The sequence below is a fragment of the Stigmatopora argus genome, chromosome 6 (assembly GCF_051989625.1).
Source record: "Stigmatopora argus isolate UIUO_Sarg chromosome 6, RoL_Sarg_1.0, whole genome shotgun sequence".
NCBI classification, from domain to species: Eukaryota; Metazoa; Chordata; class Actinopteri; order Syngnathiformes; family Syngnathidae; genus Stigmatopora; species Stigmatopora argus.
The window spans coordinates 12315158-12338061 of record NC_135392.1 but is presented as its reverse complement, the minus strand read 5'-3'; the positions used below and the strand labels follow the sequence as shown (position 1 = coordinate 12338061).

At 40.4% G+C, this 22904-nt stretch overlaps 5 protein-coding genes across 8 annotated transcripts; 1 reads left to right on the top strand and 4 right to left on the bottom strand.

The window, feature by feature from the left end:
• Nucleotides 1–543: 543 nt before the first annotated feature.
• On the bottom strand, nucleotides 544–5965 carry mon1bb (MON1 secretory trafficking family member Bb). Of its 4 annotated transcripts, none has more exons than XM_077603270.1 (7): nucleotides 5824–5965; nucleotides 5609–5716; nucleotides 4933–5027; nucleotides 3816–4796; nucleotides 2858–3650; nucleotides 2485–2632; nucleotides 544–2031 (listed from the first exon to the last, which is right to left on the bottom strand). In XM_077603270.1, exons 3-7 carry the CDS (start codon nucleotides 5009–5011, stop codon nucleotides 1804–1806), a joined length of 2229 nt encoding a protein of 742 aa, XP_077459396.1. In that variant the 5' UTR covers nucleotides 5012–5027; nucleotides 5609–5716; nucleotides 5824–5965; the 3' UTR covers nucleotides 544–1803. The 4 variants fall into 4 exon arrangements, with proteins under 4 accessions (XP_077459396.1, XP_077459395.1, XP_077459397.1 ...); XM_077603269.1 differs by having other exon boundaries at nucleotides 5609–5713; nucleotides 5824–5947; XM_077603271.1 differs by lacking the exon at nucleotides 5609–5716 and having other exon boundaries at nucleotides 4933–5037; nucleotides 5824–5956.
• A 214-nt stretch (nucleotides 5966–6179) lies between these two features.
• On the top strand, nucleotides 6180–7073 carry tcta (T cell leukemia translocation altered). The gene is made up of 3 exons (XM_077603892.1): nucleotides 6180–6523; nucleotides 6603–6654; nucleotides 6737–7073. Exons 1-3 carry the CDS (start codon nucleotides 6310–6312, stop codon nucleotides 6777–6779), a joined length of 309 nt encoding a protein of 102 aa, XP_077460018.1. The 5' UTR covers nucleotides 6180–6309; the 3' UTR covers nucleotides 6780–7073.
• A 53-nt stretch (nucleotides 7074–7126) lies between these two features.
• On the bottom strand, nucleotides 7127–9898 carry glyctk (glycerate kinase). The gene is made up of 5 exons (XM_077603890.1): nucleotides 9757–9898; nucleotides 9178–9530; nucleotides 8836–8987; nucleotides 8594–8769; nucleotides 7127–8106 (listed from the first exon to the last, which is right to left on the bottom strand). Exons 2-5 carry the CDS (start codon nucleotides 9522–9524, stop codon nucleotides 7243–7245), a joined length of 1539 nt encoding a protein of 512 aa, XP_077460016.1. The 5' UTR covers nucleotides 9525–9530; nucleotides 9757–9898; the 3' UTR covers nucleotides 7127–7242.
• A 1306-nt stretch (nucleotides 9899–11204) lies between these two features.
• LOC144075659 (PRELI domain containing protein 3B-like) lies at nucleotides 11205–16846 on the bottom strand. The gene is made up of 6 exons (XM_077602951.1): nucleotides 16664–16846; nucleotides 15817–15985; nucleotides 14688–14777; nucleotides 14420–14490; nucleotides 14236–14338; nucleotides 11205–12179 (listed from the first exon to the last, which is right to left on the bottom strand). The coding sequence occupies exons 1-6, from the start codon at nucleotides 16693–16695 to the stop codon at nucleotides 12060–12062; spliced, it is 585 nt and encodes a 194-aa protein (XP_077459077.1). The 5' UTR covers nucleotides 16696–16846; the 3' UTR covers nucleotides 11205–12059.
• Nucleotides 16847–17626: 780 nt separating this feature from the next.
• Nucleotides 17627–22339, bottom strand: LOC144075783 (tubulin beta-6 chain). The gene is made up of 4 exons (XM_077603157.1): nucleotides 22019–22339; nucleotides 21106–21214; nucleotides 20723–20833; nucleotides 17627–20087 (listed from the first exon to the last, which is right to left on the bottom strand). Exons 1-4 carry the CDS (start codon nucleotides 22073–22075, stop codon nucleotides 18943–18945), a joined length of 1422 nt encoding a protein of 473 aa, XP_077459283.1. The 5' UTR covers nucleotides 22076–22339; the 3' UTR covers nucleotides 17627–18942.
• Between the last annotated feature and the right edge of the window lie 565 nt (nucleotides 22340–22904).

The window sequence follows — 22904 nt, the reverse complement described above, 5'->3', positions numbered from 1 at the left end:
GTGGGACTTATGTGTACTTATGTTTTTCCATATTGTGAAAGTGTTTGTGGAGTACTTGCTAAGCGCAAATGAAGACTACTGCGGTCGAGCGACATTTTAAATCGACTTGAATAGCACAAACTGGCTCCCCTGTGTGTGTGTGTGTGTGTGTGTGTGTGTGTGTTGTGTGTGTGTGTGTGAGAAAGTGTGTGGCACATATAGTATGATTATTCAAGTCAAGTGTATAGTTTTGTACATATGTAAATGTTTGTTTATACTTGCTAACAGGAAGTAATTTAAAATGACTGCAATTTTAGAAGTTTAATTTATAAAAAAAAATTATAATAAAAAACAAGGAAGCCGAGAGTGTTATTTTAAAGCAAAGAGTTTCAAATACGTGAAAAGACTTTGTGTGTGTATGACGCTTCGTAGCTCTTTGTAACGGTGACAATAAAAAATTCTTGAAGAAAAAAAAAAAACATCACATGGCGAGCCTTCTCGAATTTCAACCTTTCTCTCTCGGGAATTTTCTCCTCCACACACACATCAATAAAAGCTATTGAATCAACTAAACAAGAGTATTTTTTTATTTCCACCCCCCAAAAAATGTGCACAAGTTTAGTATTAATTTAACAATGTTTTTATTAGTGTGCTTGCATAACTGCATTTAGTTAGAACAAACACACCATTTAACACTTAATGTAGTACTTGTGCAACCTGGTCTGGGGATTTACTTCTTAATACTACAAGGATTGATAGTCCGAGACTTTTAAGACTATTTGAAATGACAACATGAACGGTGAGGCTGTTTTCTAAACAAAATCCTCAACACAAACAAGCACAATTATAACAAATAGTTGAAATCCTGTTGATGAAAACACTTAAATACGATGTATTGTAACAGACAAATGTTTCCTGTATAGTTTTTTTAACCAATAAGGAGCATTAAGGATACACTCAAATAATTAGATCACGAGAATCCCCCGAAATTGTTTTGAGGGAATGTCAAATTATTCTTTTTATTTTAGAAAGAGAAGTTGTAATTTTTTGAGAAGGCAATATTTATTTCAAGTAGTCATATTACCTAAATATAAATGTTTTTCTTCTTTTTTTGGGTGTATGTGGCAAAAAAATCCCACAGAAAAACTTTTTTTGCCCTGCCAAATGTATAAGAAAAAATATACAATCATTCTCATTAAATTACAACTTTTTCTTCCCAGAAGAAATTAGGTTTCAGGTAAGACTTGCCAAAGTAACCCACCTTTTTATGTACAAGAAAAAAATATATCTATATACTTTCCCACATAAAGAACAACTTTGCTTTTGCAAAAATATATTTTTATCTACATAACATTGTTAGCCCGCTTACTAAGTCATTTTGAACTGACTGTCACAAAAACAACACAAATATCAATCCATTTGGAATACATAGACATATATCTTGTCTTTTTTCTCTTAAAACTTTCAATTAGGATTTGGGCGACTATGCTATTAGGCTAAGACTTCAACTTTTTATTCTCGTCATATAATTTTCTATGTGATCCCAATTCTCTTAACCTTCTGAGCCCCCGTTTTAATTTGAAAGACAAACAAAAATATTATATTGATATTACTAGTCTCTTATGAGCAATTGAGGATTTGAGATTTTATTGCAAGGTGTTTCTGTTTTGTCCATTTCCTCTTTGCATTATGCTGTTGAAGAAAGTCTTTCGTGCGTGCCATACATTCATCGTTTTATAAAATAAAGTAAAACCGCTCTGACCCCCGTCAAAAATTAAAAAATGTTCCTACCTCCGTTTTGGCGACTTTCCAAACGGGTCCGACTCATAGCAGGGACAGCAAGCTGTTGTCGGCCGAGTCCAGGGCCTCCGCCTTGGCCCCCCGCGAGCTTTTGGCGGGATTGGGTGTGGTAGAGTACTTGGGCGGATACCTGATAAAGAGGCGGTCCTCCTCCTTCTTGATCCAGCGGAGGAGCTTGGTGATGACCGTGATGGCGCACGCCTTGGTCACCAGCGGACTGAAGCATGTGTACAGCTCAAATTTACTTGTCACCTGTGCAAAAATCAACCATTTAGTCAAAAAATAATGACTCTTTTAGAAAATTGCAACTCCGTCGCATTCAGCACCACACTACAAGAAATGAATAAAAAAAACACATTACTGCGGTCAGTAAATATTACTTGCACAGGGAAAAAAAACCTCCGTTCAGAAACCATGTGACCAGTCACGATGACATAGCTCCAAGCCAGAGATTGGGTTGAAAAAAATAAATACAGTAATCCCTCGAATATCACGGGTAATGTAGATATGGCATGGCTGCGATAATCGAAAAATCGCAAAGTAGGGTCACCCCTATAAAAACTACCTTTTTTCAGTGCTGAGTCCTAGTAGCAAGAGTGGCATTTTTATGCACTTTTTAAAAAAAATTATAATAATTAATAGCAGGAAAAAATTGCAAAGAAGTGAATTCCCAATAATGGAGGGAAGCCTGGAAAGTGCACTTACCCACGCAAGCAGAGTTTCCCTCTGGGCCACGTGGTAGATGAGTTTGAGGGGTCGAGAGCTGCTGTGGATGCGACTGTGCATGAACCGGTAAAGGTCCAAAAGCCTCATTTTCTCCTCCTCTGTGTGGTAAGGGGCTTCCATCTCGGGGCTGCCGGGGTCCACAAAGTCACGGTTTGGAGAGGACACACAAGAATTCGTCTAAGACAAGTTAGCATGATCCCCCCAGGTACTCCGGTTTCCTCCCACAAGCCAAAAACATGAATTGTGGGCCGGTTGAACGCTCTAAATTGCCTCTAGCTATGAGTGATTGTTGGCTGGGGAAACTGACAGATAATGATCAAATTAATAAATAAACAGTGTTTATGATTCAAACCTGGTGAACTGCGTGAGCTGGCGATGGTTGTCGGGAACGTCGAAGGGCTTGTACATGAAGTGCCTCAGGTCGGCCACGCCCACCTGACTCACGGCATAGGGTCGTGCCTTGGCGATGAGCGCCAACGAGCCCTGCGCCGTCATGGCCTCCTCGATGCGACGCTTGCAGTCGGCCACGGCGTAGAAAGCCTCCTTGTCGGTGGAGAGCAGCAGCAGGCACACCGTGCACTCGGGCGGGTCCAGGTACGAGATGTACGCGTAGAAGTAACAGTCGGGGTTGAAGAGCGGCAAGCAGATGGGAGTCCAGATCTCGCCGGCCCGAAAGGCGGACGAGGCGCCCACCAGGTTGAGCAGCAGGTGGACGTCGGCCGGCTCCAGCCGGGCGTCGTCGATGACCGCCCGCTCCTGAACTACGGTGACCAGTTGCTTCTTGGCCACCAAAATGGAGAAAACCAAGTTGGGCGTGATGGCCTTCTGCAGGATCTGGCCCAGCGAGTCCCTGAGGGAGGCGGCCAGCGGCAGGCAGTGCACGGCCGACAGCAGGAAGCTGGGGTCCCAGTCCACCAGGTCCAGGAGGCCATCCAGGATCTTCTCGGAGCCGGCCAGGAGACGACGCAGGTCGTAGTTTTTCTTGTGCTCGAAGATGCGAGAGATGCTGGCCTGCGTCAGCATGCTGACGATCTGGTAGTAGACGTAAAGGAGCTCGGCGCGCAGCTGCTGCTCTGACTGCCGGCTGCTGGACACGCACACCAGCACCAGGGGCCCCTTTTGGAGGAAGACCACCGTGTGTTCCTCTGACAAAGAGATGAACAATAGTAAAAAAGAAAAAGTAATACATTTATACGTTTCTTTCACTACAACTACTAATAGCTATTTTTCTCATAATAGTATTGTAAGCATGCGTTAGCATAGCAAGGCTATTGGTTCAAACATAAAGGCAGGAAAATATATTCCCAAACCTGAGTAGACGGAGCGGATGATGTTGTCTCCACTTTGCACAAAGGACACCAGCGCCATCATCACGCCCATCGTGGACGACAGAGCTTCTTCGCTGCCGTAGCGCGAATAGATGGGCTTTCCGGCTTCGCTCAGCACAAAAACATGCTTCCTGTGCCGCCGCCAGCTTTCTGCCATCACGTCCTCGTCGTGGTGGCTTGCGCCGTGCGCGGCGGGTGGAGATTCCTGGACGCTTGCCTCCAGCGGCGGCGATGAGCGACCCTCCGAGCTGAGGCCTTGCTCCTCCAGCTTGGCCTGGGCCAGCACTGGGACCACAAAATCTTCCGAGTCGCTTTGCGTGGCATTCGCGGCATCGTTCGTAGTGGCATTTGTGCCGTCGTTAGTAGCCTCGTCGGTAGCCCCGTCGGTAGCCCCGATGGTAACCCCGTCGGTAGCCTCATCGGCAGCCTCGTCGTCGGCCTCGTCCGTAGCCCCGATGGTGGCCTCGTCCGTAGCCCCGATGATGGCCTCGTCCGTAGTCCCGATGGTAGCCTCGTCGGTATCCCCGATGGTAGCCTCGTCGGTAGCCTCGTCCGTACCCCCGATGGTAGCCTCGTCCGTAGCCTCATTGGTAGCCCCGATGGTAGCCTCATCGGTAGCCCCGATGGTAGCCTCGTCGGTAGCCCCGATGGAAGCCTCGTCGGTAGCCCCGATGGTAGCCCCAATGGTAGCCTCGTCCGTAGCCCCGATGGTAGCCTCGTCGGTAGCCTCATTGGTAGTGTCCTCTGTGACGTCATCCCTCCTGTCTTGACAGTCCCCGATTTCTGGCTCAGTTGATGAAGTTTCTGGCTCAGTTGATGAAGAAAGGAGTCCGCTACCAGTGTTCTGAGGAGGTTCTTCTGGTACATCTTGTGTCAGCTCTTCTTCTCGCGCAGCCTTTCTGGCCACCAGATCTGGGAACATGTGCTTCCCCAAAAGCGAAAGGGAGGTTGCCAAGGTGTCCGCTGTTGAAAAGACAACACAATGACATACAGTTTATGTACAAATTGTAGTACAAATAGCTTATGGTGCAGGGAAGCCTCAACACGGCTAATGGTAAATGTGTCAAGAAGACCAAATGTGCCGGCAATATAGTTGTACCTGCTGCGTTGACTTTTAAGGGTGGATCACAAATCTTGACTCCCTGCGTCTCTCCTTCTTGATGATTGTCCATGTCCATGATACCATCCCATTCACTGGAGATTCGTGGGTTGGGAGGGGAAATTGAATTATAAAAAAGGCAAACAAATCTCTTATATCAAATGTTACGTGCTTACACAAGTTATTTCTTAAAACGAAAGAAGACGACCCCTTTATTCTGTGATACCTTTACCTGTTTGCACATATATTCTTGTGCTCAAGTCCATCCGTGTATGTGTGGGTATAATCAACATCACAAAATGGTCATTTTTGGTGTCTGTTAAAACTCACGATTGGACTATTTAAATATTTTGAAGTGACTTTCACATGACGGTTATTTATATTAAATGTTGTCTGTCCACTTAATAGTCTTGATTGTTGCAACATAACATCGTGTCCTATGTTAGAGATCCCAAGAATTAGACAGCAACATGGAAGAAAGGCAGCAATTATACAAGCGCGTAGTCACATGACAACAAAGAAAAGCCTCTGCAAGAAACGTACACTGTGGAATTCGCTATTAAAGTCTACACAATCCCTCATACACAAAGATACTACATGAAAAGCCGAGTATTTACTGTGACTTAGAGGTCACCATAAGGCTTGCGTTCCGTTAATAATTAGCTCTCAGCAGTACCTGTGAGTAATTATGGCTTGCAATTCAAGGTGACGGCTTTGGCTTTAATTACTGCGACATGTTGTATTGGAATCATTTCATATTGATGACAGCCGATAGCCAAACCTGCTAGCAAGGGACACACAAACAAACACATACAGTTTTATGCCCCCCATCTCCAACTTCGTTCCAACAAATGAGACAGAATTAGAACTAAAACTGAGGGCAAAACTTACAAGTTGGTGTACAGACGAAGGCCGGAATCCTACATGGAGTATGTGCTACATGGAGCCTCGCGTTGATCTTCTTGCTTACATCGGCGCCGTTAGTGATAGGAAAACAAATGCATCGCTTACCGCAGGAGATGCATCCGGGTTTAGTGACGCCATGTGTCTCTTAGCCAATCGGGAGAGTCGTTGTTTCCAGGCGGCACCGCCCCGAAGTACTTAAAATGGCAGCAAGAGGGCTAATTATTATTACTCTTACTATTATTAATAATTATTTTTTAGAAACTAATTGATTTTTTTTTAATAATAAAAGGTCATGATTATTTTTGCGTCTGTCAATTAACATGTCAAGTGCATGATGGGAGGTGCGCGCCAGTTACGTCACTTCCGTAGTGAGCGGCGCTACTGCGAGGTGGTTGTTTGTTACAGCGAGTGAGCGATGTATTGCGAAAAGATTTCACCAGTTTTTTGACAGAGGCTGGAAAATAAAAGGGCATGATGGAAGAACCGTGGGATTTCGAGATTCTCTCCCGTATGGCCGACGGCTGCTTGTCGTTTCTGTCCGAATTCGTGGAGGACTGGCTCGCCAACGACATGAGGGTCTCCATATTCAAGATCCTTCTCAGCTGGTTAATTTTCAGTCTTCTGGCTATCCATTTCGCCTGGAAAGTCTACGGGAATACCGTGAACGATATGTATTATCGACAAGGTGAGTTTTTCCCCTATACACATTTTATTGTCGATGTATTCGCAATGAGGTTTAGTTGACTTGTTGTTGTTGCGTTCAGGTAGCGGCCAGAACGGCGGGACGCCCGACGCTACGCCTGGCCTGGGCAGATGGTGGGTATCCGCTGACTATTTCGCGACTGTTGTTATTTTTGTTTTTGAGTTGTCGAGTAATGTCATTGTTTCATTATCACAGGGGGAGCTCAGCAGGGGAGCCATTCAAATCTCACAGGGATTAGTTGGAATGCTCGGCGATTTCTGGAGTTCTAGAAAGTCCCAGGGACTACGAATGCACCTTGCAATTTGAATAGGAATTTATCATCAATTCTATAGGCTGTACAGTTGACTGGATAACGTTATTGTGAATATACAATTTATTTTAAATAGTGTCTGTGATTATTTAAAATTACGTGCTTAGACTCACTTTCATTCTTTCCAGAAAAAGATTCTGCTGTAGCAAATGTAAAAGTCAAGTATATCGTGTAAAAAATACAGAACTCTCAATAAATGTTTCATATATGTACTTTAAACTACCTTTGTAGTTATCAGATCATTACTAGTTTTGTTATTGTTAAAAAATACTTAATTTCCAAAGCCACAAATGGATCATTTAAGTGTACAAAATGGTGTAATGTCATAAAATGAGACCCTCACAAATAGAACTAACTCATTACAGTGGATTCATGAAGTTACGTATCAGTCTCATTTTGACCTTTGCGGAATAATAAGAAGGTGCACATCCATGACATTGGTGCACGTGAGGCCTGGTACGAGTAAGTTCCGTCCACCGGACAGACGTTGAAAAAAAGTAAAGGAATCATTGTCGTTCAGGTAGCCGAGGGTGTCCAGCTTTTGTTTTTGGGCATCTTCGTACAAGCTAGCGTCTGCGACGGCCCCCGCCGCCTCGGTGGGCCCGTCCTGGCCGTCGGTTCCACCGCTCAGGAAGACGGGACTGTCTGGCGGGGGCCGCGAACCCCTCAGCTCCAGTCCTACCCTCATAGCCAGCTCTTGGTTGCGGCCACCGCGGCCTTGACCCGTCAGTTCCACTGTGGGCTCGCCCCCGGCCAGAACGCAGGCGACGCCCCGTCCCTCCTCCAAAGTCCGCATCACGCGAAGCAGGTCCTCGCTCTCCACGCCCACTTGCGGCCCGAGCTCCAGCACCTCGGTGGCGAGCTCGGGCGAAGCTCCCTGACCGAAGCGAGCCAGGCGGCCGTAGAGGCGCGACACCGACCTCACGTCGCCGCACACCCCCGGCGAGAGCACCACGGGGTGGAAACCCAGCTCCAGGGCGCGCCGGCTGGCGTTGCGGAGGGCGACGCCGTTGGAGCCGATGACGGCGTTGAGAACGCGACACGCCTCATCCGTTTGGACTTCTTGACGTGGGGCGAGTCTCTCGAGCGCATCCTTCACAGAGGCGGGCGCCGAGTCCAGCAAACCGTAGTGTTGGAGAACAGCCTGGACTTGTTGGCGACACGCCGGACCCTCCGCCGCGGTCGCCACCGTGGGCCCGCTCGCGATCAGGTCCAGCGGATCGCCAATCACGTCAGATAGTATCAGTGCCACGACCTGCAAAAACAGTCACAAGCACACAAGGTGAAAAATGAGCAATGATTTTCATGAGAAAAAAAAATCCATTTGTCTATATCCATGTTTTTTGCTTCTTGAAAAAAACGGCTCGAATAAAAATGGGGCCTTGTTTTTCTATTAAAAAGGTGAAGCAAGTCATCACTAACTATAAACTTATTTATTAGTGTTTTCTCCCATCCATCAAAAATATCAAAAGGTATTTTTTAAAAGTCAGTTAAAGCATCGATCTGCAAAATAGTCATATACAAAAAAAATTGTCTTAACTATGACCAACGACTATATATAAAGATGATTTTCATTGGATAATACTTTGAATATATATATATATATATATATATATATATATATATATATATATATATATAACCATATTACTCCACTGGGTGTGTATTTAATGTTTTCCGCTTTGCAATGTATATAAAATAAAATAAAAATCCCCCCAAAATGTTTCCAACATCAAAGTTACCTGTGCAGGATGCGCACACCTAGCAAGTCCTCCGCCCTTTAAGAGCGAGAAGGCGCGTCGAACCGTGTTCAACTCCTGAATTGTGGCCCCGGCGGCCGCCAGTTTGCGGGTGACATCCAACTTCTCTTGCAGGCTTATGGGCGGGATGGGGGCGGGTAGTAACGCAGAACCGCCACCTGGATGTGATCAAATGGAATCAGACGTTTAGTGCCGTCAATGGCAATGTATGAGTTCAAGTGTACCTGAAATCAGCACGAAAAGCAGGTCTTTCTCTGTTAAGGCGCTTGCTAGCCCAGCGATGCTTTCCGCCGCCTTCTGCGAGTCGGGGTCCGGCAGGTTGTGTTTTGCGCCCTCCATGACTCGGATTCGGCTGTTTTCTTTCACCAACAGGTGTCTGCAGTGAGAAATATTGGAATGGCAATTTTCCCAGAATCCTACCATTTTTTGTAGCGATTAGCCCATTATTTTATGGTTAAATTCTCATATATTTAAACTTTTTTTAACGTATCAAATGTTATAATAAAAACCACAAAATGTACGACTTTTTTCAGTCATAATATTGCTTGTTTTGTTATTTCCCTTACTGTTTCCCATGCTCCCGCAACGCCTGCTGAAGGCCATGCGGCACACTGACGACTCCTCGAACCAAGTGTTCTCCCAGAATCCTCTCCGCCTCCGCAGCCATGCCCAGCACCGCCTTCCCGAAGCCGACCACGTGCACGTTGTTTTTCATCCGGAACGTGCGACCGGTGCCGACGACCTCCACGCTGTCGCCCTGTCGCGACAAACTCTGCCGGACGACGACGTCGGGCTGCACGGCTTCCACCGCCGCCGCAAACACTTCGCGCGCCCCCAAGTCGAGGGACATTTTCCTCCTTCCGAGGAAAGACGAGAACGCTTGAGGTCGGATCAGGGAGAGAAATCGGGCCATCTATGCCTTGAAGATTTTTCAAGAGACAAAAACAAAAAAAATCCACATTGAACTGATAACAAAGCAAGAGTAAAAAATAATAATAACAACAACTCATTTTGGTGCCATTGACAGCAATTGACATCCGTCCATTTTGATTGGCAGTGATTATTCACTGTCAGATCTCCCAGGTCAACTGGACTGGACACCTATTGCCGTCGACGGTACTGAAACAGGATCTGCTGAGACTCACCTGGCAAAATGTTCAAGCACAATCTGTGTCGGAGTGTTGCAGATTAGCCAATGTTTCAAAAGTCAGCGTGAAGACTACAAAAACTCATGTGTATCATTTGTGTAATCATTGACATGGACTCCCCGCTGACCCGATAGCATTCCCCTGTGCTTGGACGCATTTCTTCGTTCCCCCCACTGCAAACACAAATACAAAAACTAGCTATATTGTCCATAAGAAGGAAAAAAAGATTTTTTTTCAAACTTTCTGATAGACCAGGACTGTAAACAGTAACACATTTACAAGATTTTTTTATTTAAGTTTTAATAATTCAGCCAGTGATGAGTGTTTTATTTGTAACTTTACTCAAAATGTCCAGTTCAAACAAACATCTGCCACGCAAACATACCTGGTGACAATCATTGACAGCCACAATATACAGCGGCAGATTTACATGATATATTTTGTGCCAAAGATTTTTTTAAATGTATTTTTAAATATTGGCTAAGCGCAAAGGAACACGCTATAAATTTAAGCATTAAATCATCATTTGGGAGATAATTTTGGTGTTTATTGCGCAGGAATGAGCTGATATATTGAACTAGCAACATAAATAATGACTATAGTTGAGTAGAGAATGGAGTATTTGCCTCAAAGATACTATAAATGTCTTAAATTTGCCCCTGTCTATATAGACGTGGCCAAAATAAATTTCTATACATCAAGGAACAGGGGTAAAAAATATATAATTCTGGTCAATTATTCAGCCAGCTATCTCCATCATGTACGCGTTTATACGATAACGTCAATTCTCCACGTTTGACGACCGACATGTTGCCAAGGTAACCTCGAGAAAGACATCGCCAATAAAAGTTAAGATTCATGCATTTTGGTCGCCTCGTTATTGTTCCCTACCTCCAAGTCTTTTTAGATCAAACTCTGTGAAATTATTTTGATCTGTAAGTGGGGATGAATGTCGAATATAATTCGAAGTTAACAAGAAAACGTTAAAACTCAGCTGGCACTGGGTGCCAAATCAAAACAAGCCATTTGCTTCTTAAATTCCGTGGTTGAGAATACAGCGTAGAGGCGCGTTATCGCCACCTGCCGGCGTTGAATGGAACTTACGAGCAACAAGGCTAACACTTAGCTGCCAACGAAATATAATGTGTGTACGTATTGGTATTTTTTTTTAAACCGTTGCTGGGAGGAATAAAAGACATGTTAGAGACCAAGCTGAGCTTTATATAGTAATTGAACCAAAATCAGAACACTTCAGTAGTCATTTTAAATGAAAGTTAAAGGTAATTTAGGAGTTTTTTTTATTTGTCCTTAAGCTTTCTTGTATTGCCATAAAATACAGATAAGATCTTGGTAATAGCAATGTGGAGTTTTAAAGCTCTTATAACAGTGGATTTACTTTGTATTTATAATTGATCAAATATATTTAGGTCAATTTCACAGGCACATTTACAAAGTCATCAAAATGCTTTTATTATATGAACAGTGTCTAAGTTGGCATGAACACTTATTTTACAGAGGCACGAGTTACAATTTCCAACTCACAGCTTTTAAAAGTCGTCTTTCTCTTTCCAAGTATATGTTATACATTCAAATGTTTTTTTTTAAAGTCCACAATGTTCATTTGTCACAGGATGGAAACCTTTGCAAGCATTAATGTCCATCAGCTCCTGAATGTGCAGTGCCTTGGTTGAGAGAATGATGGCAGCCTTCTTAAACATGGAATCACCCATGATTGACTTCATCAAAACACACTTACTCCAACTTGATCCCTTCGTACAACTTAAATACATGACTATTAAATAACATCTAATAATTTACATGGCCATCTACCAGTACAGAACATTATCAATGAGGTCAGAAGTGTTGCAGTATCTCAACACGGGAAGAAAAATAATAAAATCTGTGCCATTGATGAAACCGCTTCCTTTAGTGAACCGTTTCCTTGTATGAATGCTTTTATAACCTTGTGGAAATGCATTTCTTGTTTTTCCATGACACAACTGGCAACACTATTGTTGACCGAGCTGCTCCAGGCTTTTTTTTTTACACTGCAGGTTCAAGCGCCCGCTTCAAAATAAATGCCAAAATCTTTTTTTTTTAACTTTATAACTGGACAATGCGGAAGAAATCCAGTCTAAGAGCTTTTGGCACGCTCCCACAACCAAGTCCACAATTCCCTGAGTGCTCACTTCAAGCCCCTGAGACTTTACCGCAGCCTGTTACAAGTCCATTTTTGTACACAGCCTGTAAACGTATTGCAGGGGTGAGGGACGCTTTGCTAGAAAAATTGGAATCGGAAGTCATTTGTCAGTGATGGTAGCAGCGGCCATGGGGGTGCGTATCGTTCCACGTGCTGTCGCCGCTAGTTCCTCGATTTCAGTGTTGAGCCGCCGGATCACCCACTCTAGAGCTTCGCGGCCCTGGACGGAAGGATAGAAAAAAATGGGAAATAAGATAAAGTTAACTAGAAAAAAAAAAACAGTTGATTGTTTTTTGTCAGTTTTTTTTTATTTTTGGCGCATTCATAGTTCAAGAAGCTCATTTGAGTCTCAATCAGATGTGCCATGAACGACTAATCAATAATGAAATTAGATGAAAACTATTTTGACAATGGATTATTTTTTATAGAAATTATTGTATAATTAATTAAAGGAAGAGATTAGAAAAACGTCTGTGTAAACCTTTGCTAAATACGATTCACAGTCCAACTGTACATCTATGTATGTATGTATATGTGTATATATGTATATGTGTATATATGTGTATATATATATATGTGTATACATATATATATACATACATGTATATATATACACACATACATATATATACACATATATACACATATACATATACATATACACATATACACATACACATATATATTTCAGCAACACGCTTATTTATTTACTTATTACCTATCTATTTATGTCTAAAATGCCTTTCCTGTATTTGCATTCTCATCCTGTTGCTACTGTGACAATGAAATTTCCCGAATACGGGATGAATAAAGTTATTCAAACCAATCCAACTTTTCTCATTGCAATTTTTGGTTCCAAGCACAATAAACAATAAGGATCATAATTTTTATATATATATATATAAAAATTATGAAAAATTATTTATATATATATATATATATATATATATATATATATATATATATATATATATATATATATATATATATATATATATATATATATATATATATATATATATATATATATATATATATATATATATATATATATATATATATATATATATATATATATATATATATATATATATATATATATATATATATATATATATATATATATATATATATATATATATATATATATATATATATATATATATATATATATATATATATATATATATATATATATATATATATATATATATATATATATATATATATATATATATATATATATATATATATATATATATATATATATATATATATATATATATATATATATATATATATATATATATATATATATATATATATATATATATATATATATATATATATATATATATATATATATATATATATATATATATATATATATATATATATATATATATATATATATATATATATATATATATATATATATATATATATATATATATATATATATATATATATATATATATATATATATATATATATATATATATATATATATATATATATATATATATATATATATATATATATATATATATATATATATATATATATATATATATATATATATATATATATATATATATATATATATATATATATATATATATATATATATATATATATATATATATATATATATATATATATATATATATATATATATATATATATATATATATATATATATATATATATATATATATATATATATATATATATATATATATATATATATATATATATATATATATATATATATATATATATATATATATATATATATATATATATATATATATATATATATATATATATATATATATATATATATATATATATATATATATATATATATATATATATATATATATATATATATATATATATATATATATATATATATATATATATATATATATATATATATATATATATATATATATATATATATATATATATATATATATATATATATATATATATATATATATATATATATATATATATATATATATATATATATATATATATATATATATATATATATATATATATATATATATATATATATATATATATATATATATATATATATATATATATATATATATATATATATATATATATATATATATATGCGCTAATCAGTTGAGTCAGAGATTAGTCACCAATCTAAATAATTGTTTGTGGCAAACTGAGTCTTTACACGGCCTGAAGCTGACTGCTGACTAGTCCAGTGTGTATTGTAGTTGCTCTCTCACCTTTCCTGCATTGACTGAGATGGAGCTTGCGAGGAGGCCCTCCAGGTAACTGCTCAAACTTACACCTTTTACAGAGATGATAGCTTCTTGCGTCAGGATTGTTCTATGAGGATATATGAAAAACACACCCGATTAATTCTCAGTCTTGCACACCGGCTGGTTGGGTTTTCCTCAACAAACTTACTTTTTAGAATCATCGGGGTGAGGTGTATATGTTAACTTTTCATCCACTGACACCAGGTTGGTACATGTAATCTACAGGGCGAGAGAAAAGGTCAACGTCGTCAAACAGGTATTCCAAGAGTAAAGTGGAAGTACAATCCATTGCACAACAGGCAGGTGTTCATTCCACCAAAGGTCATTATACAATCTATAACAAACTTGTATAACGAGTTTGGAAAAAGATCATTCTTACTGTTTGAATAACATAGCCTAAACGATGAAGTACTCACATTGGTCGACTGAAGTTCAAGACTTTTCTGTTGCGGGTCCACAACCGAATGCTCCTGAATGTACGTACACGTCCGCGTGTTACCAATGATCTGAGGACAAATGTGACAATAAAATCAAAACAATTGAACACATCATAAAGATTGGTGCCCTGAGCATGCGGAGTCATGCTAAGGTAACACATATTTCCAGTTCATTGGAACAGTCTGGATCGTAGTCCTTGGAAAAAGGTCACGAGAACTGCCAGATAGAACACGAGCCACAAGGAATTTAGAGTTCTCGTGAGCTCTCAGTTTAATTCGGAAAGTTACATCACATGCCACCACGACAAAATTGGCACTCACAACTACTACACTCTTCTTTCACAACTACTACACTCCAGTCACAAAGTCATTCCAACTCTTTTGTCCAAAAGCGGTCCTGATTAATTTTGTGCCATGGGCGAACAAACCTCTCGATATTTTATGTCTTTTGTCCTTTTTACACACCATGATACAAAATCATCATCCACATCTTCACAAGAAATTTGTTACAGTAAAAAAGATAAATAGCCTAGACAGACGGCAACATAATTGACAAAAAAATGTTTTTACCGAGAGCTATGGTGTGCCCCTACGTATTGCGTCACGGACAGTCGCCCAAATTGCTCATAGCAAAAACCGGCTCTGCTTTTTTTAGGGGTACAGTAATCCCTCGAATGTGACAGTTAATGTAGAGCAGACATGCAAAGTAGGGTCAACCCTATTATACACTTTTTTTTCAGTGCCGAGTCCTCGTAGCAAGAGCGGCTTCTGCTTACGAGTTTCAGCGTGTATTTTCACATTTTCATTAAAAAAAAATTAAAATAATTAATAGCGCAGGGGTGTCAAACCGATTCCGCCGAGGGCCGCAGTGGGTCCTGGTCTTTGTTCCAACCGATCCAGTGCCGACATTTTAACCAATCAGGTGTCTTCTAAAATAAGTAGCACCTGACTTTAAATAACTGATTACACTTGCAAAAGGTATCCTCTTGTTGAGTTGGAATGAAAACCTGCACCCACTGCGGCCCTTTGAGGACCAGTTTGACACCACTGTAATAGCGGAACAAAATTACGAGGAAGTGAAGACGCAATAATCGATGAATGTACTCACAGACTTGACAATGGAAGGTAGACCCCACTCAGTGCTGAGAAGTCTTTTGCTGTGAAGGCGGCCTTGCTTGTCAACTGTCCGGTCCAAAACGTCAACTCCGAACACGCTAGGATTCATTGGGTTGGGGTACTTTTGCATGGCAGCCTTGGTCACCGTTTCCCATGGATGACTGTTGGAGGAAAAAACAACAGCCAAGTTTTACCATGAATGGTTCAGCATGTTTAACACTTATTTACTGTGGCCAGTAATATTTAGATTCAAAATCTAAGTATTTTGTAATTTCATCACGCAGAAGATAAAATAGGAATATGAGAAGCACACAATTAAGGAAACATTTCTGTCAGGAATATTTGGAAATTTTTGAAGGTCGTATTAAAGTGGCACAAAATGTCACTTTCTGGTCCTCGTTAAAACAAAATGATGCTTTCTTCCAGCTACACATGCAAGTTAGAATAAGGTCAGTGTCTCGTTTCCATGGCGACGCATTTGGCCAATGACGACGGATAGCCGGAGAAAGGGAAAAGTAGGGGAAAGGTTACGCGCCGGCACGGGTCGCTTATGCAATAAGAACATCACCAACTACATCTACATGCGCCTTTGCAATAGGTCTAGGTCCTTTCCAGACACTTTTTATACGTATATTTCTCAAAACTGACCGTGAAAGCCGATATAATGACAAAAAAATATGTAGCTAGCATGCTAGCTATCTAGCAAGGAGTCTATTGGAGCGCCTCATCAAATACCCGGATGTTCCTTTTTGTGAATTGTGTAAGCCGTTCGCTGTTCAGGACAAAGTATAACGCAGGTTAGACAAATAAACCAGTGAAAACAATGAGTTGAAACTTACTTGAATATGTGTTCAGATGTCCAAATCTTCATCGTGCGGCGAGTTCTGGTTGGATAGATGGGAGAGAATTCGCCGGGGTGATCCGTCACTCTGAAGCCGGTCGACGTGTGCGGGATGCCGGGTTGAAGTCAAGACAACCGTAAAGCCCTCCCCCTTCCTTTCCTGGTTCTCATTGCTCTTCATGGAGCTGTCACGTGATTGCAATGTGACGTATTTCCGGTATTCAGCAGCATGCAACCCGCCGCGTGACCGGCCTGTTGTCAGTCATAACTGGAGTGACATAACAAGAGCTTTTTTAAAAACCATATACTACAATGCAATTTATTTTGTAACACTTTGACTTTATTTTGTAACATTAAGATTATTCTTGGAATGTAACATTTTCCCTATTTAATTTAAGGCAACTTTAGTATGTCAAATATAACGGCCTTTTTCTCATAACCATCAATGTTAAATGTTTTATAGCATTACTTAGTTTTTTTTAATTACAGAAACCAATTGAACATTACAACTATCAATGTTACTTAATTCTCATAGTTTTATGCTTATTCTCAGAACAACTGTCTTATTTTTTTAATTAATGAGTTTCACAACTTTCTGAACTATTGTCTTGATAATAAACAAAAAAAATCATTTTTTCATCCTAGAAACAACTTTTCCAAGTACTTTTTATCTTTGTTGCTGCATGTTTACACATTTCCTACGTATTCACTATTAACAAAGACGCAACGATTTCCATGGAATTTGCCATTGTCCTTGTTTGCCCTTCTTTGTCCTGTAGAAATCATATCTTTCTGAGTAATTGTTTTTATTCCCCTTTTTTCTGAGCGAATCTCACTGAGTAATGCATTATTTTTGTGAAAAATAATTACAGCATTCATTATTTTAGTTTTATTTATTTAATAAAGTACATATGAATGAACATATGTTAGTCAATTTAAAAAATGCACACACACAACATAATACGTGTTTAGATAGCTTTATTTCTGCACTTATCTTATGGCACAGACATTCAAGGCGGTAAAATATGTAATCTCAAAGTCCCAGACCACTCAAATTGGGAGGAAACACTGTGACAACCAAGCACACTATCAGCGTCAAAGTGGCCCATCACTCACTTAGCATTATTAAAAATAGCTTTTAAATAAATGGATGATATATTATATATGTTGGGGCCACACTGAAAAGACAACAAAGGAATATTAAAGTTGAAACATTGACAATATAGTAATTGTGAATGTAAAAAAAAAGATCTAAAGCATACCATTGTGAGAATACAGTCAGAATTAAAAAAAAAATGTAATGCTATGAGAATAAAAATGTGCACATTTAGCTACTATTATGAAAATGTCACAATAATAGAGGGCATAGCGTCATTTTTGTCACACCTCAATTGCTTGTTTTGAATTTTAATGTGAAGTATTTTGTAGCTTTATATCACCTGATGAATATGTTGTGGGGACATGGGACTTAATGACTTATGAAGTCTTAAACTATTGCCTTATTTCTGGTATTATTATGGTCAATTTAGGTTTTTTTTACCCCACGACATATTTTTAATTTTGTGTTTAGTCTCACAAATTTAAAAAAGTTATTCTCGTAACATCATAACTTCAATTGACATTTTTCACATAGCATTCCAAGTTTTATCAGATGACATTTGAAATTGATACACTTTTAACAGCACATCCGTAATCTCAAAACTTTCCCGACTGTATTCTCATAACATGACCCTACATTAGAACCTTACAGTAGTTTCATAACCCAACTTTATTCCCGTTAACATTCCTGCATTTAATCAATTTACACTTCACAAATTTCCCATTCTTACATTACTCTGAAATATGTACGGCTTTTATTCTCGTAACGCTCCAACTTTTGACTATAAATGAACAAACCAATCAAAAAAACACCATATGTATTCATTTATATAGAGAGTGAAGCATATATATGCAAAGTCAAGTATTTTTCCAGACCAACTACGCAAGGGTGAAAGGAAGGTGAAGCCGAAAACCCATCAGTGCCTTTTTAATATGAAGATTTTGGGCGAGAGTAAAGTACACCCTGGACTGGTGGACTGTCAGTCACAAGACACCAAGATTCACACCTATGGACAATTTAGGGTCTTCAATGAACCCAACATTCGCGTTGTGTAATGTGGGAGGAAGCCAAAGCACCCACAGGCTGAGAACCAACTCCCCACGGGAATGAATATTCAACGAAAGTACACTTGTATAAATAATATTCCAAAGCACCATTTCCTCACAGACGCTCAACATTCAAGTCGTGTCCTCGTCCACAGTTTCTCTCACGGTTTCCATTTGAACTTCCGTTCGAGACTGGACCCTAGTGGCCACGGACATGACGGGCGGCTCCGGTTCGTCTTCGTCCTCCAGGTCGGACTCTAGGTCGGCGGTGGCGTCTTGGTACTGCTGGTACTCGGACACCAGGTCGTTGAGGTTGCCTTCCGCCTCGGTGAACTCTAGCTCGTCCATGCCCTCGCCAGTGTACCAGTGGAGAAAGGCCTTGCGCCGGAACATCAGAGCAAACTGGTCGCCAACACGGCGGAATATCTCCTGGATAGCCGTGTTGTTGCCTATGAACGTGGAGGCCATTTTGAGACCACAAGGCGGGATGTCACAAACAGCCACCTTGACATTGTGGGGGATCCAGTCCACAAAATAGTTGCTGTTCTTCTGCTGGATGGCCAGCATTTGCTCGTCCACCTGCTTGGTGGACATCTGGCCGCGGAAGATGCCGGCGACGGTGAGGTAGCGCCCCCGTCTGGGGTCGCAGGCCGTCATCATGTTGCGGGCGTCAAACATCTGCTGGGTGAGCTCGGGTACGGTCAAGGCGCGGTACTGTTGACTGCCGCGTGCCGTCAAGGGGGCGAAACCTGGCATGAAGAAGTGGAGGCGGGGGAATGGCACCATGTTGACCGCCAGCTTCCTCAGGTCGGCGTTGAGCTGCCCGGGGAATCTCAGGGAGGTGGTTACCCCGCTCATGGTCAGGGACACCAAGTGGTTGAGGTCCCCGTAGTTGGGGGTGGTGAGTTTGAGCGTGCGGAAGCAAATGTCGTACAGGGCTTCGTTGTCGATGCAGAAGGTCTCGTCGGTGCTCTCCAGGAGCTGGTGCACCGACAGCGTGGCATTGTAGGGCTCCACCACCGTGTCGGAGACCTTCGGGGAGGGCATGATGCTGAAGCTGGTCATGATGCGGTCGGGGTACTCCTCTCGGATTTTGTTGATCATCAGGGTGCCCATGCCCGACCCCGTACCACCCCCCAGGGAGTGGACCAGCTGGAACCCTTGCAGGCAGTCGCAGCTCTCGCTCTCGTTCCTCACCCGATCCATCACTTGTTCGATTAGCTCCGCCCCCTCCGTGTAGTGGCCCTTCGCCCAGTTATTACCAGCTCCGGAGTTGCCTAAATTGACAAAATGGAGGACAGCGCTGCTGAGTGATTCTGGAATCTTTTTGGAAATTTGCCAGCATTCGCTTCAGGGTCAGCTAGCAGCCATTAGCCAGTAACTTAATTAGCACTGCAGCGGTTTCAAGACATTTTCTTTTGTTGGAAATGATCTGATTTTAAGGGCGGCCCGGTGGAGTGAGTGGTTAGCATGTCAGCCTCACGGTGTGGGACCTGGCTTCAAATCCAGGTCGGTCCACCTGTGTGGAGTTTGCGGGTTCTCGCCGGGCCTGCGTGGGTTTTCTCCGGGTACTCCGGTTTCCTCCCACATTCCAAAGACATGCATGGTAGGCTGATTGGACACTCTAAATTGCCCCTAGGTAGGAGTGTGGCCGTGAATGGTTCATTTGTCTCCTTGTGCCCTGCGATTGGCTGGCCACCAATTCAGGGTGTCCCCCGCCTCTGGCCCGAAGTCAGCTGGGATAGGCTCCAGCACCCCCCACGACCCTAGTGAGGATAAAGCGGTTAAGAAAATCAGATGAGATGAGATCTGATTTTAGTAGAACACGCTCGAAGGAGTAACATACTACTCATGCTTCGCGAAAAACAAAAAAGTCAGGTCACTTGTGTAACGAGGCACCACAGTAGCTCACCATGAACAAAGTTGTCTGGCCTAAAGAGAGTTCCGATTCGACTCCCCCTGATGCTGTCCATAGTTCCCGGCTCTAGGTCAACCAGCACGGAGCGAGGCACATATTTACCACCTGCAAAAAGAGTGGACATTGACTGCAGCACTGAAACAAATGTCCATAACAGTGATGGGGACGTGATTCAGGAGAAGTGTAATTTACAAAGTAGTTATTCAATGATAAAATATTTCTGTCAGCACCCCCCAGCACCGGGTGTGTGGAGGGGCCCACTCATTTGGCTCCCTCTGAATATTAAGTTAGGGGGCCCGTTGAAATTCATTGCACCGGGCCCTGTACAATTTTGTTCCGGCGCTGGCTCATCACATGGTTACTAGACGGCGCCTTACCGTGAGCCTCATTAAAGTAGACATTGACTCTCTCCAGTTGGACAGGACTGTCCCCCTCGTAGATGCCCGTGTTTCCGATCCCATGTTCCTCGCTGATTACCTCCCAAAACTGAAATAGAAAAAAAGGCACCATGGATGATTTTCGTAATAATTTTATGTGGATGAACATATCATTTTTTCCAAGTGAATGACTTGTAACATTGTTAACTTGCAATTGTTGTTTATGGATGTGGACCCAAGTGGCATGATGAAATGTCATATTATGGGTTGCTTACTATCTCGTTCTTCCTCTTTCTCGTTTTGCGTTGGCCACGATAAAAATGGAATGACCCGCCCTCACCAGTGTCACCCTTATCTCCTCTCAAAATGCCCCGACAGAAAACACCCATGTCACTCAGTTATTGGCACCACGATACCACATTTTGACTCACAGTAAATGTCACATAAAATATTAATATTAGAATAGCCGCAACTACCAATCAAGGGAGTCCAAAACTGAAAATATTATCAGTTTGAAGTATTTATGATTCACTTCTATCTTAAAAATAAATGAGAAAAATACAAAATAATTTAAATGCAATTTTTTTTCTAATAAATGTTTAACAAAAAAAAATGCAGTTGACATAATCACCATATTTTTCTCTTTAGTTGTAAATTGCAATAATAAACAAAGAATGAAATAACAAAGCCACAATAGATGATGAGTAATTATTTTTTATAATATAGATTTTTTTAATTAATCCAAAATGTTCCTTAATGCAACAATTTCCATTTTACATCATCAGAACCATACTTATATTTAAAAGGACATAACATTGTAACAATAACGAATAGCAACATAACTGGATTAAAACAAAACTATATTATAATCTAATTATAATTATTAAGTATAACTATATTTCAGTTTAATTACCTTTGCGCCGATTTGGTTGCCACATTGTCCAATTTGCAGATGTACAATTTCACGCATGGTGACGCCGGCATCAACTACAGCTGTCTTAGCGGGTGGGGTTTCTCTGATATGCCGGAGGTCTCAAACTGGTTATTTATAATCACTTGTGATGTCATCACTGATGTCAAGAAGGCAGGGAGGGATTGTTTGGAGGCGACCCCCCACTCACTGCTCCTATTCTTGGGGTACCTTGTCCATTAATGATATAGAACAGGTGTGGGCAAACTATTCTACAAAGGGCCGCAATGGGTGCAGGTTTTCTTTCCAACCCATAGTGAAGACACCTTTTCACCAATCTGGTGTCCTACAAGTGCAATCAGTGTATTGCTGTCAGGTGCTTCTTGTTTTCTGCAGAAATCTCATTGGTTAAAGTGTATTTTTTTAAAATGGGATTAAAAGAACTGGATCAAAACCCCGAAATCTTCATTTTTTTTAATAGATCTAGAACAATGTTTATTTGAGCTTTTTTCCTTAGTAGGGGAAAACGTCTTTTTTAAAGTTATGTTCAATATTAAAGTGGAAAACTGAACATATTTTTAGATATTTATTTTTAGATGAAATGCTTTTTGAACTTGAATTAAAAAATTGCAATTATTGATTTAAAAAAAAGGGAAATCAGGAAATATGATACACATCTATATTCTTTATTTAGAATTTAATCCTAAAACAGAAAGTCGAGACTCATGATTTACTTTCTCGGGGCCGTACAAAATTGGCCCCCGGGCCGCCACTTTGACACCTGTGATATAGAATATAATATCATTTGCATTCTTTTTGAAGAATAAAGCATTTTTTGGGGTTCATTTGAGTTTGACAAGAAAGTAGCATTAAGCTAGTGGATACAGAT

Excerpts from the sequence above, each read along its gene's own strand:
- tcta (XM_077603892.1), top strand. The coding sequence starts at position 6,310 with ATGATGGAAGAACCGTGGGATTTCGAGATTCTCTCCCGTATGGCCGAC. Across the intron at positions 6,524-6,602 it reads CGATATGTATTATCGACAAG|GTAGCGGCCAGAACGGCGGG; the intron begins GTGAGTTTTTCC and ends TGTTGCGTTCAG. Across the intron at positions 6,655-6,736 it reads ACGCCTGGCCTGGGCAGATG|GGGGAGCTCAGCAGGGGAGC; the intron begins GTGGGTATCCGC and ends TCATTATCACAG.
- glyctk (XM_077603890.1), bottom strand. The coding sequence starts at position 9,524 with ATGGCCCGATTTCTCTCCCTGATCCGACCTCAAGCGTTCTCGTCTTTC. Across the intron at positions 8,988-9,177 it reads TTGCGGGAGCATGGGAAACA|ACACCTGTTGGTGAAAGAAA; the intron begins GTAAGGGAAATA and ends TTCTCACTGCAG. Across the intron at positions 8,770-8,835 it reads GCTTTTCGTGCTGATTTCAG|GTGGCGGTTCTGCGTTACTA; the intron begins GTACACTTGAAC and ends GATCACATCCAG.
- LOC144075783 (XM_077603157.1), bottom strand. The coding sequence starts at position 22,075 with ATGCGTGAAATTGTACATCTGCAAATTGGACAATGTGGCAACCAAATC. Across the intron at positions 20,834-21,105 it reads CTACTTTAATGAGGCTCACG|GTGGTAAATATGTGCCTCGC; the intron begins GTAAGGCGCCGT and ends CTCTTTTTGCAG. Across the intron at positions 20,088-20,722 it reads GCCAGACAACTTTGTTCATG|GCAACTCCGGAGCTGGTAAT; the intron begins GTGAGCTACTGT and ends TTGTCAATTTAG.
- mon1bb (XM_077603270.1), bottom strand. The coding sequence starts at position 5,011 with ATGGACATGGACAATCATCAAGAAGGAGAGACGCAGGGAGTCAAGATT. Across the intron at positions 3,651-3,815 it reads CATCCGCTCCGTCTACTCAG|AGGAACACACGGTGGTCTTC; the intron begins GTTTGGGAATAT and ends TCTCTTTGTCAG. Across the intron at positions 2,633-2,857 it reads CAGCTCACGCAGTTCACCAG|CCCCGAGATGGAAGCCCCTT; the intron begins GTTTGAATCATA and ends GGACCCCGGCAG.
- LOC144075659 (XM_077602951.1), bottom strand. The coding sequence starts at position 16,695 with ATGAAGATTTGGACATCTGAACACATATTCAA. Across the intron at positions 14,491-14,687 it reads TTGAACTTCAGTCGACCAAT|ATTACATGTACCAACCTGGT; the intron begins GTGAGTACTTCA and ends CTCGCCCTGTAG. Across the intron at positions 12,180-14,235 it reads TCTCAGTCAATGCAGGAAAG|GGCCGCGAAGCTCTAGAGTG; the intron begins GTGAGAGAGCAA and ends CCTTCCGTCCAG.